Below are 17,799 nucleotides of genomic sequence, written 5' to 3' on the forward strand. Positions count from 1 at the left end.
TTTTCCCTTCTATTTCAACTCAGATGAAGTGAGAGTGTTACCTTCAACTTGAGTTCCCAAGTTGCCCCAAGAAGAATCGGAGAAGGATGAAGCTGCCTCTGAAAAGAACCCTTTATTTTCTCCTAAGTTTCTGTCTTTGCCCAGGTCCCTTTTGGTCTCTCTCTGCCATCCTTCCTCAAAGTCCCAATCCTTCATACTCCAAGTTGTATGTCAAATTTATGGTAGGAATAAAGGTCTGCTTAGATGGATTGCTGTGCCTGAGGAACTGTGGATGAAATTGGCTAAATCTAAGAAAATGTAAACAAATTCCGGAAAGTTTTCCAACTTTTTAAAAATTTTTTGCCACTTTATTTGCCTGGAAATGGAAAAGCCAGGATCCCATCCTAAAGTGTACTTCCTGGAATCCTTTTTATGAAGGAAGCCCTGAACCTGTGTACTAATGTGTACATTTTTCTTCCATCTTTCCTTCCAGGCGCTTCAAGTGGCAAGACAGCTCCTTCTTCAGCAGCAACAGCAGCAGCAAGTTAGTGGATTAAAATCTCCCAAGAGGAATGACAAACAACCAGCCCTTCAGGTAACAATTCTTTGGGGAAAAAAATGGTATTATACGTTTGAGCATAGCTAATAAGCAATTCAGAAGTGGATTGTGTTGAGAATTGCAAAGTATGTAAGAAAATCTCCTGCAGAAGGGGCATTTTTAGTTTACCAGTAGAATATGACATTTTGGGAAAACTGTCTATTCAACCCAGAGTCTTGTTTTCAGGAAAAGAAAATCTGCTAATCAGTCAATGTAGTAGGAGGGTGAGGAGTTACCGGTATGGGTTGCTTAAGAGGAAGCATAGTTACCAATGAGAAAAAGTTCGTAGTACTCAGATATGTCACCTCATTCTCTCACGGTGGTTCTAGAAATGGGATCCCCCACACACTTTTCTTTAGTGCAGGTTTTCAACTGGGGGAGATGGGCAATGTCCGGAGACATTTTTGGTTGTTGCAACTTGTGGGGTATGGGGCTACTGACTGTCTAGTAGGTAGAAGCCAGGGATGTTGCTAAACATCCTACATTGCACAGGAAAGTCCCCCACAACACAGAATTATTCAGTCAATAGCATCAAGAACTGTTAAGGGAACTGAAGAGGATATTGTATTTTTCATATACCTAGTAATGAATGTAATACTCTGTTCTTCAGTGGAAGTTTTCAGTATACTTCTGAATCATTAATAAAAAATGACAAGCAATTTTTATGTAAAGATGCCGAAAAGATTGTTTTAGCAACTTCTCATTTCAAGCACATTGAGGACAGGGGTTAACAGAGTAGAAGAAGGAGTGAGTTCATAAAAATCTAATTTGCATTTTCAACTCAGAGTAGAAAATTGTAATAGAAATTTCAAAGAAACTTGACTCAAGGTATGCACGCTCACATCCAAGGCAGGGCACTTGCAGGTAGTGGGTGGCTCAACTGCCTTCATCGCTCAGCCACTTTTATAGTGGGCATCCCCCAAATGGGAGGCTAAGATGAGTTTCTCACATTGGATATTTGGGGACAGAATCTATGAACAGTAACTGACTGGTAGAACTTGGTGCCAATTAATATGATCCCCTGGTTAACCCAACTTCTAGCTGTGTTGACTTTTCTCAGATCAGGGTGAACCACTACCAGTTCCCAGATTATCCTGCGAAGATCAAACTGATCTTGCTCAACAAGTTCTAGTTCTTCTGCATTTACTTGGGAAATTGTCACTGTCTAGGGAAAGTTCAGCACTATAGTAACACTTTATTGGAACAGTTGAATGACAATGTGCATGGTTTACTAACACTTCCAAAAACGGTTCTTTGGTAAACCATCACCAATCCATATGCCTTTTAATATGTGTGAATGCTGGGGACATTTTTAATGAGGTACAGTGCCATTGAGGTCCCATGTCAGGTGCTATAAGAAGTGCTTTGTTGTGCAGATGTCTTAAGAACAGCTCTGGAGGATGAAATATGACTGTGTTGACCTTTCAGCTGTGAGCTTATTTGTCAGGATTCAAATAAGTTGAAAGGATCAAACTGAACAGTTTCCGTAGTCAGACTGGGAATTCTGTTTCAGAGGTCAGCAACGGAGGCCACATTGCAGATTCCAGAACATAGCCAATTGTTGGTACATATTAAAGTACTGGGGCATCTCCTGCAGACAGAGACACAATTAAAATTCTAATTTATTAATGTATACAGGGAGCTAGCCCAACCTGTCACTCAGTGATTCAAATGACTGTCCATTCTTTTTGCCTCCCTCTTGGAGCTCTCACAGCCTTAAAAATACTCTGAGTCCTCTTGAATTTATCAGACCCCACGTGCATTGGGAAAATGACAATATATTATTGGTGGCGGGGGGATCTTACACATAGGAGAGCTTTGGTGAGAGATAATAAAGAGAAAAGTATACACAGACACACTCGATCTGATGCACTGCTCTTCATTATTGAATATCATTTGTAATTTTTTATACTAGACTTATTTCCTTCATACTTGCTTTTTTAAAACATATGGCATTTTTAGGTAACTTCTTTTCCAAGATGAATGAAGTTCCTTTAGGGCTAAATATATGAAGTAAAGTTTCAGGGGATTTCCTTTCGAGGGCTCTTTTTCTTCTTGCTTGTTGTAAGGCTTTTAGCCACCAGAAGAGTATGATACAGAGAGCTTCATTTTTCTTGGCAAGGACAGTGTCGAAGCCAATCTAACACATTCTGCTGAGCACTTCAGTCTGTATAAAAAGTGTGGGACGAGGGGCCATCTTGAATGCTGGTTTTGCTAAGAAGTTGTTTTGAGTGCCTTCCTACCCGCTCAGTGGGAGAGTTGACAAGCAGAGAATTTAGACCAGCTTTAAGAGTTGACTGGGGGGATAAAAGAGTTGGTTGACTGGTGTGTATGTGTGTGCACACACACACGCGTGTGCGTCATAGAGTCTATCTCCTCAGCTGCCTGGTAGAGTCATGCAAATCCACTAAGCTTTATTAGGTTGAAGGGCCTTCCACAAACAGAGGGGAGAAATTACTAACCTAGGCCAATGGTCTATTACCTCGTTATAAAAATACGTATATAGACTTGGTGATTCACAGAAAGAATGACCTTCACATTTAAATATATCTTGCCGTGCCATGTCCTTGCTGGGGCATCTCAGCCAGAGTGGCTCTGAAATGAAAGGGAAATCCTATAACAAATCTTAACGGTGTTCATCTCTGATCTTCTTACCCTTCATAGCTACGCTGAGAGACCTATTTTAGCGAATTTCAGATCTTGCGCACAGAGGAAGGCTTGACAGGAAAGAAGGATTTGATCTGCTGATAGCTTGAGGAAAAAAAAGAAAGAAACCCAAATCCCCAAATATACTGTGACTCATATTTTAAGCATATCTCACACTTCCCTGCTTTCTGTTTGGCAGTGCTCTCCAGTTTCACAGGCTGATGATACAAACAAAAGAAAATGGAAAGTTAGAGGAGGCTATAAGTGGTTACTCGATAGAGATCACAAATGTAGTCAAACATCACCGATTTGGACTAATTTCAGGGAAATGAGAGTAAATAAGAGAGAAATGACGCTCTTCGCAGATACACATACTGAACTAGATACGAGCTGGCCGCATTCTTGGGTGACGTGGTTTATAATGAAGGCATGAACTGGGTATAGATAGTGCTTCTGAAGTTCTTGAAAAATAATCTACTCAGTAACCTACATAGCCCCTTATTTAGTCTATTAATTTGCTTTGCAAATTTTTTTATGAATGATACCAGTGAAAACTGAAAATTGGCCCCATTGTAAATGCAGAATCAGAATGATGTGAATTAATTAAATCCAACTTGGTGAACATTTCTGGAACAGCCACGACTTGCAGGGCATAAGGCTGATGCTCACAGAGACACAACTGTCGAGGATGCAGACCCTGCCTTCAGGATGCTTATGAGCTATAAAAGAATTAACAAGGTTTCGCTGCAAAAAGAAAATTATATGTGAATAAAAATAGTAGGCTTGCTTTTATAAATATTTATATACTTCTGAAGATGGCTCAAACAAGTGAAATAAATGCTTAGCGGTGCAGGTGTGCTCATAACCTCGAAAACGTGTAACTTTACTGGCTGCAGATTACTTTGTGAGTAGATGAGCAATTTTATTGATCGAATTTTGGAACTTTGACCACCGTTTCTGGGTAGTAATTCATTTTGGTTCTTTAAGCATTTTAGTTTTTGGCACAAGTACATAAACTGGAAGGAAATCAAATGACACATTTTCTCCTAAGAAAGTAAAAGTACATGTGTATTCTGGCAGCATTAAAGTTAGGAAAGAAAGTAAACCTTGTGTGTTGCCTACGGTGGAAAGCTGACCACAGTTTCAGGCCATCTATAAAGAATTTGAACTTGAAACCAGTGATCTGATAGTTTTTTCTCCCGCCTATCCCCTTCCTTCCAAGTGGGTATCATGTGCCAGCCTCTCACCCAGAAGGCCGTTTCAGTGGAAGGAAGGATGGTGAAGTCCGCTGGAAGGTCACCCTGTTAGTCCAGTTGGACGCACAGGATTAGAATGAGGACTCCTGCTTTAAGTACAGGAGGTTAAAATACAAGATTCAGCAGGTGTTTTTTAGCATTTTTATTTGCAGTTATATAAAATGTGCTTTAGGCAGCATTTTTGCTTTACATTAATGCCACATATAATCTTAGTACCTCATATCATTTCCACGTTATTCACTGAGGAATAAATTGATAAGAGGAAACCTTTAAAGGAAACTACAGTTTTATGTTGTAGATAGTGAAATGGAATGGTTTTGAAATACTAACACTTAAAAACTATCCCTATGCGCTGAATTAGTAAGGTGGATAATTCAGGAGAGAGAGGCAAATTATTTTTTTTTTAATGTCTGGAGTTAACATTGTCTAGAATTGTCATCCCTGGCATTAAATTGATAGGAAGTTTTGAAATTTTGGTACCTTTTTTTAATTTTTTGCTCAGGAAAATTAGTCCTGGGCTAACATCTGTGCCAGTCTTTCTCTGTTTTTTATGTGGGTCACCACCACAGCATGGCTGACGAGTGGTGTAGGTCCACGCCCAGGATCTGAACCAGTGAACCCAGGCCACCAAAGCTGAGCATGCTGAATTTAACCACTAGACCACGGGGCCAGCCCCCCCAATTTGGGGTACCTTTTAAGATTTCATTGTTACCCCACAACTTTGGAGATCCAAAAACCCTAAAAAATAAGTCTTGATAAGCAAGAATAAAATAGAGATGATACTTTAAAAGTGGTTAAGTCTTTTCAGTTACACAGACCATTAAAAATATGATAGAAACAGTGACCCTTCCTCTCGAAAAAAAAAAAAAAACGCACATGCACACAGAATTTTGCATCCAGTTATGGGGGTTTAATGAACCTCAAGAAGTCCATCTTGTTGCCCAGATTAAATAGTCTTGTTTTAAGAATTTTTTTGGTAAAATTATATATTTTATCCTTGCCTCCAACATTCTGATGTGAGTTGTAACATAATGAGTTAGCTCATTTGCGCTATTTGCACTTGAGCTGTGTATCGAGAGACGCTGTGCCCCGGTCTGCCCAGGACAGCCCCAGTCTGTGCCTGTTGACTTAGTGTATTTAATAAGAATTCTCACTCTTGAAAGTATCCCAGTTTGCACATTTAATTAGATGGTCACCATACTTCCATGCATCTAAGCATTATAATGCAAGTGTGGCGCAGATATTTTCAGAGTAAGCATGCCTTTGTCACCATATGCATGTGTGTCTGTGTGCAAAGATAGTTAACGTTTAGTAAGTGTTTGATGTGGAGCAGCTCCCTAGCTAGTCCGTGGTATAGGAACAGTTGGTAAACCATTCTATGGGTGAGGAAATGCGAAACTTAGAGAGGTTAAGTGACTTGCTACAGGACACACAGGCAGTGACGGCATCAGGATGGGAAGCCAGGTCTTTTAGGACCACAGACAACCAGTGTGCCATCAGGAAGTTCATTATTGCTTCTCCTTTGATGTGTATTTACTCAGCATCTCCTGAGTGCCATGTTTTCCATAAATAAGCAAATTATTATATTTTCTGTATCCTAAGCAAAAATAAAACCAAACCGACAAAAACCAATTCCACTCTAAATATCTAGATTTCAATTAAGAGGACTAAGATCTGCGTAATTATCCTAATTGTCGCCTTGTCTCTGTGTGTGTGTGTGTATGTGTTGTGTATGTCACAGCAGTGAGCAACAGCAGAGAAAAGTTATTTCTTATTCTCAAGTCTGAAGTGCTCTTGGGAGCTTCTGTGTGTCGGAACATGGAATAGTATGTTCTAATCATTGTTGGGACTCAGAGGTGGGGAGGGACAGGGGAGAAAAAACATACTTGACTGGTCAAAAATGTGTAAATTGCTGACAAAATGACACATGTAATTAAGAGTGCTCCTACCATTTTACCTTGTGGTTTACACCTCCAGTGTTGAAAAAGAGAGCGACTCCCACCTCGCTAATTACCATTATCACTGAAATGCTAGGGTTGGAGTCATTAGTTCCATGTGCATTTAATTAGAGGAAGGCTGAAATTGGATTTAACTTATTACTTTTTCATGGATCACTTTCTTGTCATCACTTCAAATTGGATTGCAGCCCCAGGTAACTAATTATGAGAGCCACAGGATCAAGAGTGAAAAAAAAAGGTAATTAGGAATAACACTGTTGGACCCTTGCTGGTCGTCCACTTGTGCTTTGGAAAAAGAAAAAAAAAGAGAGAGTCGTATTTTGTAGTATTACAGATTAGGGAGTTGGAGGCATGTACGGTTGCAGGGCATCATGGGAGTCTGTCACCACCCATGGCGCTTTCTGTGATATACAACTGAGTGGAAGATGTCGAATCGACGTGGTTCCACAATCAGCTCCTTAATACCGAGATTAAACTTGTAAAAGCAACAGATTGGTTGTAGGTATGAGGCATCTCAACAACTGTGTAGTCTGGGGACCTCACATATATGATTACAACAAAGCTGTCAAGATGCCTCTGAGCCAAAGCACAGAATATTTTAAGTACAGGGAGTTAGAATTTAATGAACGTATTAATGTTCCAGAAACATCATTCATATCTGACAGGAAGACATATCAGTCAGCACAACAGTAAGGTTTAGGGTTTATACATCGGGAATTTTTGTCAAAGTTTCCAGCAGACCGTAATATTCAGAGCATTCGCTTTGCTTTTGGTTCCTTCCCCACCCCGCCCCAATGTTGTGGATAGGCTTGCTGAGGTTCTGTTTCTCCTTCCGCCCCCATCGAAAATACTTTTAAAACAAATTATATTGTTTCCATGTGCAGAGCAGAATTCAGAACTGCAAGCAATCAATTTTATTGACATCGTCTGAAAAAATGTTGATGACAGTTCGAGGATGTGAAAGTATTGGATTTTTAAAGTCGCCAGTACTAAGTGCGGCAAAAAAAATTTGAAATGTAATCTCATTACTCAAAAAAAGTCCTGTGAGTTAAACTCTCCTAAGAAGGGATCGTTCTTTGATAGACTGTGATAGCATGATGAGACGTCTTGCTATCGAGCCTGTTGGTTGCCTTGAAGGGAGAAAAAGCTTCCCAAAGAAGTGAATCACCAAGCAAAGATGGCTAGAATTTCCTTAAGTTGTTTAAAATTGGTTTTAATGTTCTGTTAATGTAAGCAAATAATCATGATTCAGTCTTGGGTGACTTTCAAACCTGGGTAAGCGAGGCTTGCTCATTATTTTCCAGGGAGCATATAGGGGTAGATAGACGATGCTATGCCCACCCGACAGAGACCACTGCATTCTTATTCCCAAAGTGGTAAAATACTCTTCCTGGAATCGTGAGTTCTTTTCCTGTGTGAACTTTCTAAGTAAAATCTCAAGAACCAAAAGAGTAATCATCAAGTCTAATGCAGAAAATTAGAGCTTTTTTTTTTTTTTTGAACATCTTAAGTTGATTTAGAATTTTTGTACACAATATTCGTCTGTGGTTGAAAGGGGGCACGCCGAGGTCAAGTGATGTAGTGTTTTCCATTTTTCCATATGAGTCTCACAGTGTGTGATAAAAGCAAACTCCTTTATTTTGTAAGTCTGCAGGAATTTCTGATGAAGTGCAGAGGTCACGTTCCCTGTCAATTTGAGTAGCCAGCATTTTTTAACTACTGTTTTTTCTTGCTTTTTGTGTGTCTTTTTTGCCCTGCCCCCCCCCTCGCCATAAACCGTGGCACTTTTCTGACACATGCACAGTGAAGTCCTCCAATCTGAAACTCATTAGCACACAGCATTGGACCCTGTCCAGTGGTTAGAAAATTTCCTGAAGCCTAAAATAACAGCATTTGGTGTGAGCACCATGGACCAGAAGTGACAATGGGGGTAGTCGCGCTCCCCTGGCACCCTGCCCGGTCGGGAAAGCCAGCTGACCACGCAACACAGTGAGACAGAGGTCGCGCCTGTGGGATGGGCTCGAAAAGTTTGATCCTTAGAGAAATATGCTTCTGAAATCACAGGAAAATTTTTTTCCCCTGCACTTATTATTTCAATTGGGTTGGAGGTATTTATCAACATTAGCTGCAGGGATATGAAAGCAAACCATTAGAGAAATAGGAGGAAAACCAATTTCTAGAAGATAAGATTTTTCACTTCTGTGATTATTGAGTACTGCAGAACCTATGGATTTCATTCATTCATTCGTTCATTCAGACTTTATTCACTGAACCTCACTATGTCCAGGTAATGTGACCAAGATGAAACCATTGTCTTAACATTAGAAAAATTACACAATTCACCATGGGTCAGGATAATTTAAGGCAAGTTTTTAAACAGGAAACTGATTCCCCAAAATATAATAGTAATAATATTAAATAACAAACACTTAAATTGTACTTTCTAGGAGCCAACTATTGTACAGCAACCATGTGGGGATAAATTCTATTATTCTTCTCATTTTACAGATGAGGAAAGTGGGGCATAGAGAAGTTAACTTACTCAGGGCCAAACAGCTGATAAGTGGCAGAGCTGGGATTCCAGCCCAAACAGTCCTGCTCGAGAATCTCTGCTCTCATCCGTTACATTCTGCTCCCTCTCCCCGAGCTACTGCCTGGGCCTAGCAAACAGGGACAGCGAAAGGAACAGAATCAGAGTTGCTGATGCCTAATGCTTGTCGCTAACCACTAGACCACACTGTCTCCTAATTTGGACATATGTTTTTGGGCATATTTGAAAAATAGTGCTTGTAATTGAAATATGCACTTTCTAAAGGGAAATGACGCTTGGGAAAGAGAAGAAAGACGGGTATTACTCAAAGCCTGCAGACAACTCTGCAAGTAATTGTCTAAAGGCAGCCGTTGAAATTGAGAAGCAGTTTGGAAAATGTACAGTTTGGGAAATTTGTGTACCGATGTAATTACGGTAGTTGTGAGTTGATGTCATGCCTAGTAACTGTTTTTGTATTGCTTGGGCCTTTGTTACTGAGCTGTGATATCATGAGCAAACTATTATAAACATAGCATGAATATAGCATGCTTGTGTAACAAAAGATCGGGAACTTTTATTAAGTTTGTTTTCCTTGTCATATTGTAAAAATTTATTATGTGTACTGTGTATATTAGAAACAGATTTGGGCAATTCTGTCTAAATGAAGTCATCCTGGCTATTTCCAGACTGTCTGTTTTTGGTTGTGAATAATTTTCATACATCAGATGGTTGTCATATTTAGTCGCTCTCAAAATTTTAAAGAGAACATATCCCATTTTGAACTTTGGGTGGACTTCAGCCGCCTCGTCGTTGGGCTTGTTTGAGCTTGAAATTATTGCCCAGTAAATTGTGGGGACTGAGTACTAGTCATTTCTAAAGGGTCTAAGGCTGCCGCCTTCTGTTCCTAACTTGTCCCCCTTCATCAAAAGAACAGATTTTTAACTACTTAAGTAGTAGAATGTAAAGCTGCCAGGACGCAATTGGGCGAAGACTGCCAGCCCTTGTCCTTTTATGTTACATCCCATTGAGGAAACTTGGTAAACATTCAAGCAGACAGGGCTCAGCCTTTCTCGGTGTTCGTGGTAAAGTGTGGATTGTAAATGGGTAGTCGAAAAACTGTGGATGACTCAGTCCTTCCCAGCTACTCTCCTCTAGCTCCTCCTTTCACTCCCGAGCTTTTAGAACCTGAATATTTTGCCTGCTGCTTCAACTTTTTTTTTTTTTTAACCAGCCACTTTCCTTCCTAACCTCCCCTACATCTGGCTTTTCTCCTTATCATTTCTTGATTTTTACTGTCACTAAATTCAGTGGCCATGTCTCCATCCTCACCTCAACCTGTCTGACCTCCTAGTAGCTAACTCATACTTTGGCTAACTCAGCTTTTTGGAAATTGCCTTCTTTTAAACTTTCAATTCAGTGCCCCCTGGTCCCCCGGCCACTCTTTTTCTGCTTCTCAGTTCTCTTCCTGAATACAGGTTCCTTCCTTTCCCAAAGTTCAGTTCCTTTGATCTTCTCCAATAGCACGTCTCTCCTCTTTGTTTGTTCTTGTACATCTACACCCATGACTCCAACCCGTTTGTACCCCTCCTGACTGCCCCTCCATGGCTCTCTCTTAGCTTACCATCACACCACTTTCAATTATCTTTAATCCGGCTCATCACTTTTGTCACTAGGCCGTATTAGTCAGTCATGAGTCATCACTGACTTATTAATTTCCTTCATCCCCACCATGTTATCCGTCATCAGATCTGCCATTTTACTTTCCACTGGGTGTCTTCTGTCCATTCCTTTCTCTGTGTTTTCCCTGCTGCTACCTTGTTCCAGAGTACACACCTTCACTTGGCGCGTGCCTAGGTCTTGGCAAAGAATGATGCCTGACCGCCTCCATCCCCTTCGAGCATCTTCTGTTCTTCATGCCTTTCTCCTACCTTACCTACCGCTTCAGCCTCTCCCTAAATGCCATGTCACTGTGCTGTTAAAAACTTTCCATGCTCCACTCTCATCTACCATACCAAATCTAAATTATGCTGCCTTCGTCTGGTTTCTTAGCATTCTAGCTCTAGATTAAATTAGATGTCCTGACAAGAAGGTTGTAGTCTCCTTACTGGGGAGTGGGGAGCAGAGAATTCAGAGCCATGATTCCCTCTGGAGAAGACATAAGCACAGTTCATTTGATAACATGTCAGAGTCCCCAAAATCCAGGATTGCAGATATTGCTTGTTCTGTCACCTGCCATTTAGACAAAAGGCCCTGGTGATTAAGTTGTGTTTGAGTTTAATTCCAAGAGAATTATGTCTCTGTCTGCTTTTTTCAGGAAGAAACTAGAAGCCATGTGATAGGCTGTTTTCCCATGCTTCTTTGTCGTTGATGCCTATTGCTATGGCCTAGCAGGTTCCTTCTGATGGGCCACAGGACCCGCAGGGCAGGCGCTCCCTAGTCTGTGCGCGGAAGAGCTCCCTCGTCAGACCTAACGAAGCTGCTTTTAATAAGACATTGGTGAAATTACGTCTGGTTTGTTCTTTATTTGATAGCATAAAGGGATTGTTATTTACTCTAAAAACAGAAGTAAGACTCTGAACCACATTGAATAGACAGAGCAGAGAGGTTTCATTTGATCTAGGTATGAAGTGGCTCTGCCTAGAGTGCTGTTTGAAGGATCCTGGAACCAGGATGGCCTCTGTAGGTTCACCGTGATTGATTAGCCATGTCTGCCCTGGGCACTGGAGTAGGTTGTGGTGGTAAGTGTGCCTTCTCTTTGCCAAACCTGACATACTTTTCTGACATAGTCTATGCTGATCGCATACCAGAGTAGAGAAGTATTTGGGATTATTTTTTTCTGAGAAGCCTGATAGATCTTGTGGTAACTATTGAAATATGATCCAAAATTAAACATGTACTTTGTGTTTTTCTTATATCCTTATCCGAGACTGAACAAATTGTATTCTTATCCTGAAACTATATCTTTTCATGGTCAAAAGTGAGGTGCGATTTGTCCTTAAAGGCACAGGATCTCGTATGCTGGGTCACCGTACAAACCCAGCAAGGTGGTTGAGAGTTTCAGAGTTTTGTGTTTCGTAACATTGTGAGAGGAGGCACACTGTGATTCAGAGCAGGGCCTCTGGTGTCAGGCAGCCAGGTTTAAGTCCTAGCACCACCCTTACTCCTGTGTGACCTTGGAAAAGTAGCTTAACCTTTCTGTATTTCCATTTTTTCATCTAGAGAATGTGGCTGATTACCTCATCTATCTGAAGGTGATATGCAGATTAAATGATTAATGCATGAAAAGTGCTTGCACGGTGCCTGGGACATAGTAAATTCTCAGAAAAGTTAGCTTTTCTCATAACTATATAAACTCCTTTCAAGGGGAAAATGAATACTTGTTAAACTCCAAATTATATTTTCATTCTCTTGGTATCGGTCACTGCTCAAATATACGTTTTAGCAACATAACAGAGCCTGTCCTTTTGCTTGTAGCCAATGTTGTGATTAACCAGACTTGATGGGAATTCATCTGGCTCCTCATCTGTAAAATGGGGACGATCAGAGTGTCTAGCCTATGGAGTTGTTGTGAAGATTAGCTGAGTTACTACATGTAAATAGCCTAGAATGGTACCTGGCACACAACAAATAATAAATGCTAGCTATAGTCATCATCCCTGCCACTACTGTTATCAGCATTATTGGGATGGAGCATTATTTTCCTAAATGTGTCCCTTTTTTTTTTTTTTTTTTTTTTGGTGAGGAAGATTCACCCTGAGCTAACGTCTATTGCCAATCTTCCTCTTTTTGCTTGAGGAAGATTTGCCCTGAGCTAACATCTGTGCCCGTCTTCCTCTGTTTTGTATGTGGGTTGTATACTGACAAGTGATGCAGGTCTGCGACCAGGAACTGAACCAGGGCCGCTGAAGCGGAGCGTGCCGAATTTAACCAGTAGGCCATGGGGCCGGCCCCCTAAATGTGTCAATTTTGGCATAAATGAGGGGCGTGCTGTTGTAAAAATTCCATCCTGGTCTCTCTTCTGTGTTTGTCTTCCCAAAATTTTGTATGAATGAATGGTAGCTTGTCTTACAGCCAAGGAACTAGTCCCTAATCTGAAATCTAGACGCTGTGGCGTTCTGTATCCTGCCTGGCACAAAGGAGGCAACCTTTAGATATTTCTTTCATGAATGAGTGAGTGAGGAATGAATGAATGAGGGAAGTATCTAAGCCAAAAAGAAAGGAAGATTGATACAGCTTTAGTTGAAGAGGATGCAGACTGGGTCATAAGCCTCTACAAACATTTCAAGACCATAAACACAGCATTGAAAGAATCCAATGTCAGTCCTGCCTAAATCTTTCCTTGGGTCGATGAAATGAATCTTGCCAGGTATAGAGTGAAAATCAGAAAACTCCTGCAGTGCTGTTTGACTGTCCTAGTGCTCTGTGCCTGCCTTTGTACATCTGCTAATCTGTTTAAGGTCTAATATTAATGGCATAGAACTTTAATTCATAAGTACAGAAAATTAAAAGAAACTAAAGGCAAAATACAGAAATGTACGTGGTGTCAAGATTAAGTTCAATGAAGCATAGCAAAAGTGGAATAGATTATTAAATAAACGCGGAGGGAAGATGGAAAATATGCCTAAATCTCTCATTTTGAAAGGAATTGGTTTACTTGATTATTTGCAACAGTATCACACTCAGGAAAATCTAAGACAAATGAAAGCAAAACAGAATTTAATTGAGCTATTATTTTGCAGACTTTGGCTTGGTTTCAGACAGTCTAATCAAATTGTGCTTTGCTCAGAAAACTAATGTTAAATGCAGCCTACCAACAGATGTTTAAAAAGAGTCTAATTGGGAAATCTACATCCTGGATTTAGTCTGTCTCGTTGGAAAAAATAGCTTCAAATTTGTATTTTCGAGGATGACACCCAATGACAAGCTTTTCCAGAAAAGATAAAGTTTTCTTCAAGGATGCCTGGTGCTTGGGTGGAATTATCTTGAATAGTCAAAGGTGGCACACTGGAAATTAAATTTCTTGGAAATTCTCCAGCCCTGTGCCGTATAGAGCTGTACAGAGAAATCTCCTTTATCACATGACGTCACAAGAGTCCTGTTACAGTCCCTGGCTTGTGTCAGGGGCCCGTGCGCTGTAATTTATAATGAGCCCTTGCAAGTCATGCAAGGCACATACTGATTGATGACATTTAAAGGTACTGTCAAGGTGGCTAGGTAATGAAGTTGACCTCGCTCTATCGTTGTCTCAGTTTCAAGTTGGTATATATAAAGAAACTATTTCACCTGCCATATTTGCTTGGAACTTTTCATTAAATCCACAAAAGGAATTTGGCTTAATAGTTAACTATTTTCTTCCTTTAGATCAGGGGTCAGCAAACTTCTTCTGTAAAGAGCCAGAGAGTGAATATTTTTGGTTCATGGGCTGTACTGTCTCTGTGGCAGTACTTTCTCTGCTGTTGTCATGCAAAAGCAGCCATAGACAGTACATAATGAGCATGCTGTATTCCAATGAAAATTCATTTGTGGACACTGAAATTTGAATTTCATGTAATTTTCACATACCATGAATTATTCTTTTGGCTTTTTTTTTTTTAAACTATTAAAAATATAAAAGCAATTCTTAGCTCCAGGGCCATACAAACACAGTCTGGGAGCCAGATTTGGGCTGTAGTTTGCTGATCTCTGCTTTAGGAGACCAGGTATGATCTTGCAGGTCATTCATTCAACAAGGTTGCCTAAATGAGGGAGCTAGCAAGAAGTGAAATCTAGCCGTCGTTTACCAAGCCTTGTACCCTGGTGTGGGACTGGCCTCCGTCTACTTGGAGGAAGGGGCATCTTTTTCTAATTTGCACAGAGGTGCCACCCAACACCGAACTTTCCTTTCTTTCCATCTTCTTAGTCTGACATCTGTCACTGCATTGCAGTAGATGTAATGGCAAAACTGGTAATTTTTTGATATTCAGGAAAATGGACTTAGCTGGCAGGGCCTTAGCTAGCCTGTGCCCCACACATGTGTGAAATTGAGGAAGGTAGCCCTTCAAGACACCTTACGCCAATCTATCAGGGTATTTTCATGATGTCTCTGACTTTATTACATTAAAACACTTTGCTGCGGTGTCCGTTGATGGGTGAATAGATAAAGAAGATATGGTACATACATATGATGGAATACTACTTGGCCATAAAAAAGAAGGAAATCTTGCCACTTGTGACAACAAGGATGGACTCTGAGGGTGTTATGCTAAGTGAAATAAGTCAGACAGAGAAAGACAAATACTATCTGGTTTCACTCACGTGGAATCTCGAAAAACCAACGAAACAAACAAAACAAAAACAAACTCATAGCTACAGAGAATTGGTGGTTACCAGAGAGGAAGGAGGTTAGGGGGTGGGCTGAAATGGGTGAAGGGGGTCAATTGCTTAGTAAGGGATGGAAACTAGACTTTTGGTGGTGATCACTTTCAGTACTTACAAATGGTGAATTATAGTATTGTACATGTGGAACTTATATACTGTTATATACCAATTTTACCTCAATTTGAAAAAGAAGCACACACTTTACTGCCATCTGTCAGAAAAAATATCTTATAGATATGTAGATATTTTACAGATAGTTAAATAGGTCTAGAATGTCTACACTGGGAATGCCCCCCCGCCTTTGAATCCACAGTATAATGACACTCTTTCCACATGGAGCCTTACTACAGGGCTCGGTCATATGCTGATGTGTTTTCCTCCACTGTTTGCAGTTTGAATCCAAGCATGTCTGATTTTGGCAAAGTGACTTACCTCTATAAGTCTCAGTTTCTTTTCTTGTTTTTTAAAGATTGGCACCTGAGCTAACCACTGTTGCCTATCTTCTTTTTTTTTTTGTTCTCCCCAAAGCCCCTCAGTATATAGTAGTATATTCTAGTTATGAGTGCCTCTGGTTGTGCTGTGTGGGACACCCCCTCAGCATGGCCCGACGAGCAGTGCCATGTCTACGTCCAGGATCTGAACCAGCAAAACCCCAGGCCGCCGAAGCAGATTGTGTGAACTTAACCCCTCGGCCACAGGGCCGGCCCCTCAGTTTCTCATCTACAAAAGGTTAGTTGGTGGTTCTCAACCCTGGAGGCACAGAATTAATATAATTTTTATCATCATCAAGATCTAGGTCTCAAAGCTTTTTAAAATCCTAGGTAGATTCCTGAACTCTGTCTGCTGAATAAGAATCTTGGGATGGGCCCAAGCATGGGTATGTTTAAAAGCCTTCATAAGTGCTTTTTATCCACTCCTGTGGTTGAAGACCACTTGTCAAGGTGACAGCTAAGTTCCTTTCCAACTTGAAATCTCAGTGGCTCTTTCATTCTGTTTTTCCTTCATTTTCTGTTCCCCAGCCTCCTCCTAGGGTAGTAGAAATGAACTCTGACTTCATCTCACCAGTACAAGCAATCTGTGGTCATCAGAAGATGTTAGGAGTGTTGGCTTTTGCCCTTGGGTAATTCGCCCAGCATGTAGCACTGGATAGGAGCCTGAATGTACTATCTGAGAATTAGGTAGGCCACCCACCTATTAACCTTGGAGTCCACTTTAGAAGTCCAGCGAGTGAGGACAAAGAAAGATAATCTAGTTGGTATCGTATTGAAGGTCTCTCTGAGGCTTTGAAATATGCAGCTTATCTCTTTTTCTCTATACACTGGTGCATTTCTGCTATGGAATGGACCTATAGACCACATTTTTACAATACATGCCCATTTTTACTATGCTTCTAGGCCAGCCCAAATTGGGAAGTACTGTAAGTCTCACAAGATCACTAACTTGGTTTCCTACCAAAGTCATTTGGATACCTTTCAGGTAAGTGTTGAAATTGGCCCATGTCTCAGAATCACACCTGGTTTCTAGGAGTTTAGGGCATACCTCATTCAGAAACTTGAATATTATTTAAAATGTAGAGTCTGTGTTTATCCAGGGCCTTTCTTCTGTCCATGTTTTATAAACAAATCCCTGCTCTGCTCATTTTGCAACATACAGAAAGAAAAAACTACCAACGCAGAACCAGAAAGACAAGTGGGGCATCTTACATCTCTTTACCTGTCTTGCCCTATTCACATCCAACTTGATTTCTTTAAAATTGAAGCCTCTTCATTCTGCAAGTGATTGGGAATTTGGGACTGTTAATTGATGAAGGCAAAATGGTCTTGCAGCAGCCTGGTCCATGAGGTCTGCAGGGCATTTGGGGCGATTTTTCTTTAAGGTAACTCCGGCCCTGTGAGGCCTGAATGCCCACCATCTAACAGCAAGTAGCCAATCTGACTTTTTTTTTTTCTCTTTTAACACAGTTTACCAATTGGAATTCTACAAAAGAGAGATTATATTTTTTGACTTATGAACAGCAGGTCAGACATTTCAAAGAAAATTGAGAGAGCGGTAATTTTGAAAGTATACACAGATGAATTTGAAAACAAATATTTTACTGCCCACACACCTCTATTTAGAATACTGGCTTTGGAAGCGTATTCCAGGAGCCCTACCATTTTGCATGACACTGTGTCAGTTCATGCACAATATATTAATGCTTAATTGAAGGTAATGTAACTGCAGATCAAAGGCATAATTAATGAGCTTGCAGAAACTCTTATGTAGATCAGGATTTTGACTAATAGAAGTCTGGACACAACTGGTTTATAAAAGGATCTTGAGACCAGCTGAGCCTTCATCTCTCTGCTCAGCTTATGGTGACAACAGCTGGAGCTGCAACCAGGGTGTGTGGATAAGGATTGCTCTCACCTCCACCATTTACCACTACCCCCTTTGAAACCAGTACTTCCCTGGTTTGGCCCTCAGTTGACCCCT

The 17,799-nt window shown here is 40.6% G+C and overlaps 1 protein-coding gene across 20 annotated transcripts in view; it reads left to right on the forward strand.

Moving 5' to 3' along the window:
- Window positions 1-17,799, forward strand: part of FOXP1 (forkhead box P1) — a 411,515-nt gene that overhangs the window by 262,245 nt on the left and 131,471 nt on the right. For all 20 annotated transcript variants that reach the window (XM_023621177.2, XM_070238621.1, XM_070238624.1 and 17 more), the window contains one exon: window positions 473-574. In XM_023621177.2, coding sequence (XP_023476945.1) covers window positions 473-574 — 102 coding nt within the window. The remainder of the gene's footprint in view (window positions 1-472; window positions 575-17,799) is intronic.

The sequence above is a fragment of the Equus caballus genome, chromosome 16 (assembly GCF_041296265.1).
Source record: "Equus caballus isolate H_3958 breed thoroughbred chromosome 16, TB-T2T, whole genome shotgun sequence".
Lineage (NCBI taxonomy): Eukaryota > Metazoa > Chordata > Mammalia > Perissodactyla > Equidae > Equus > Equus caballus.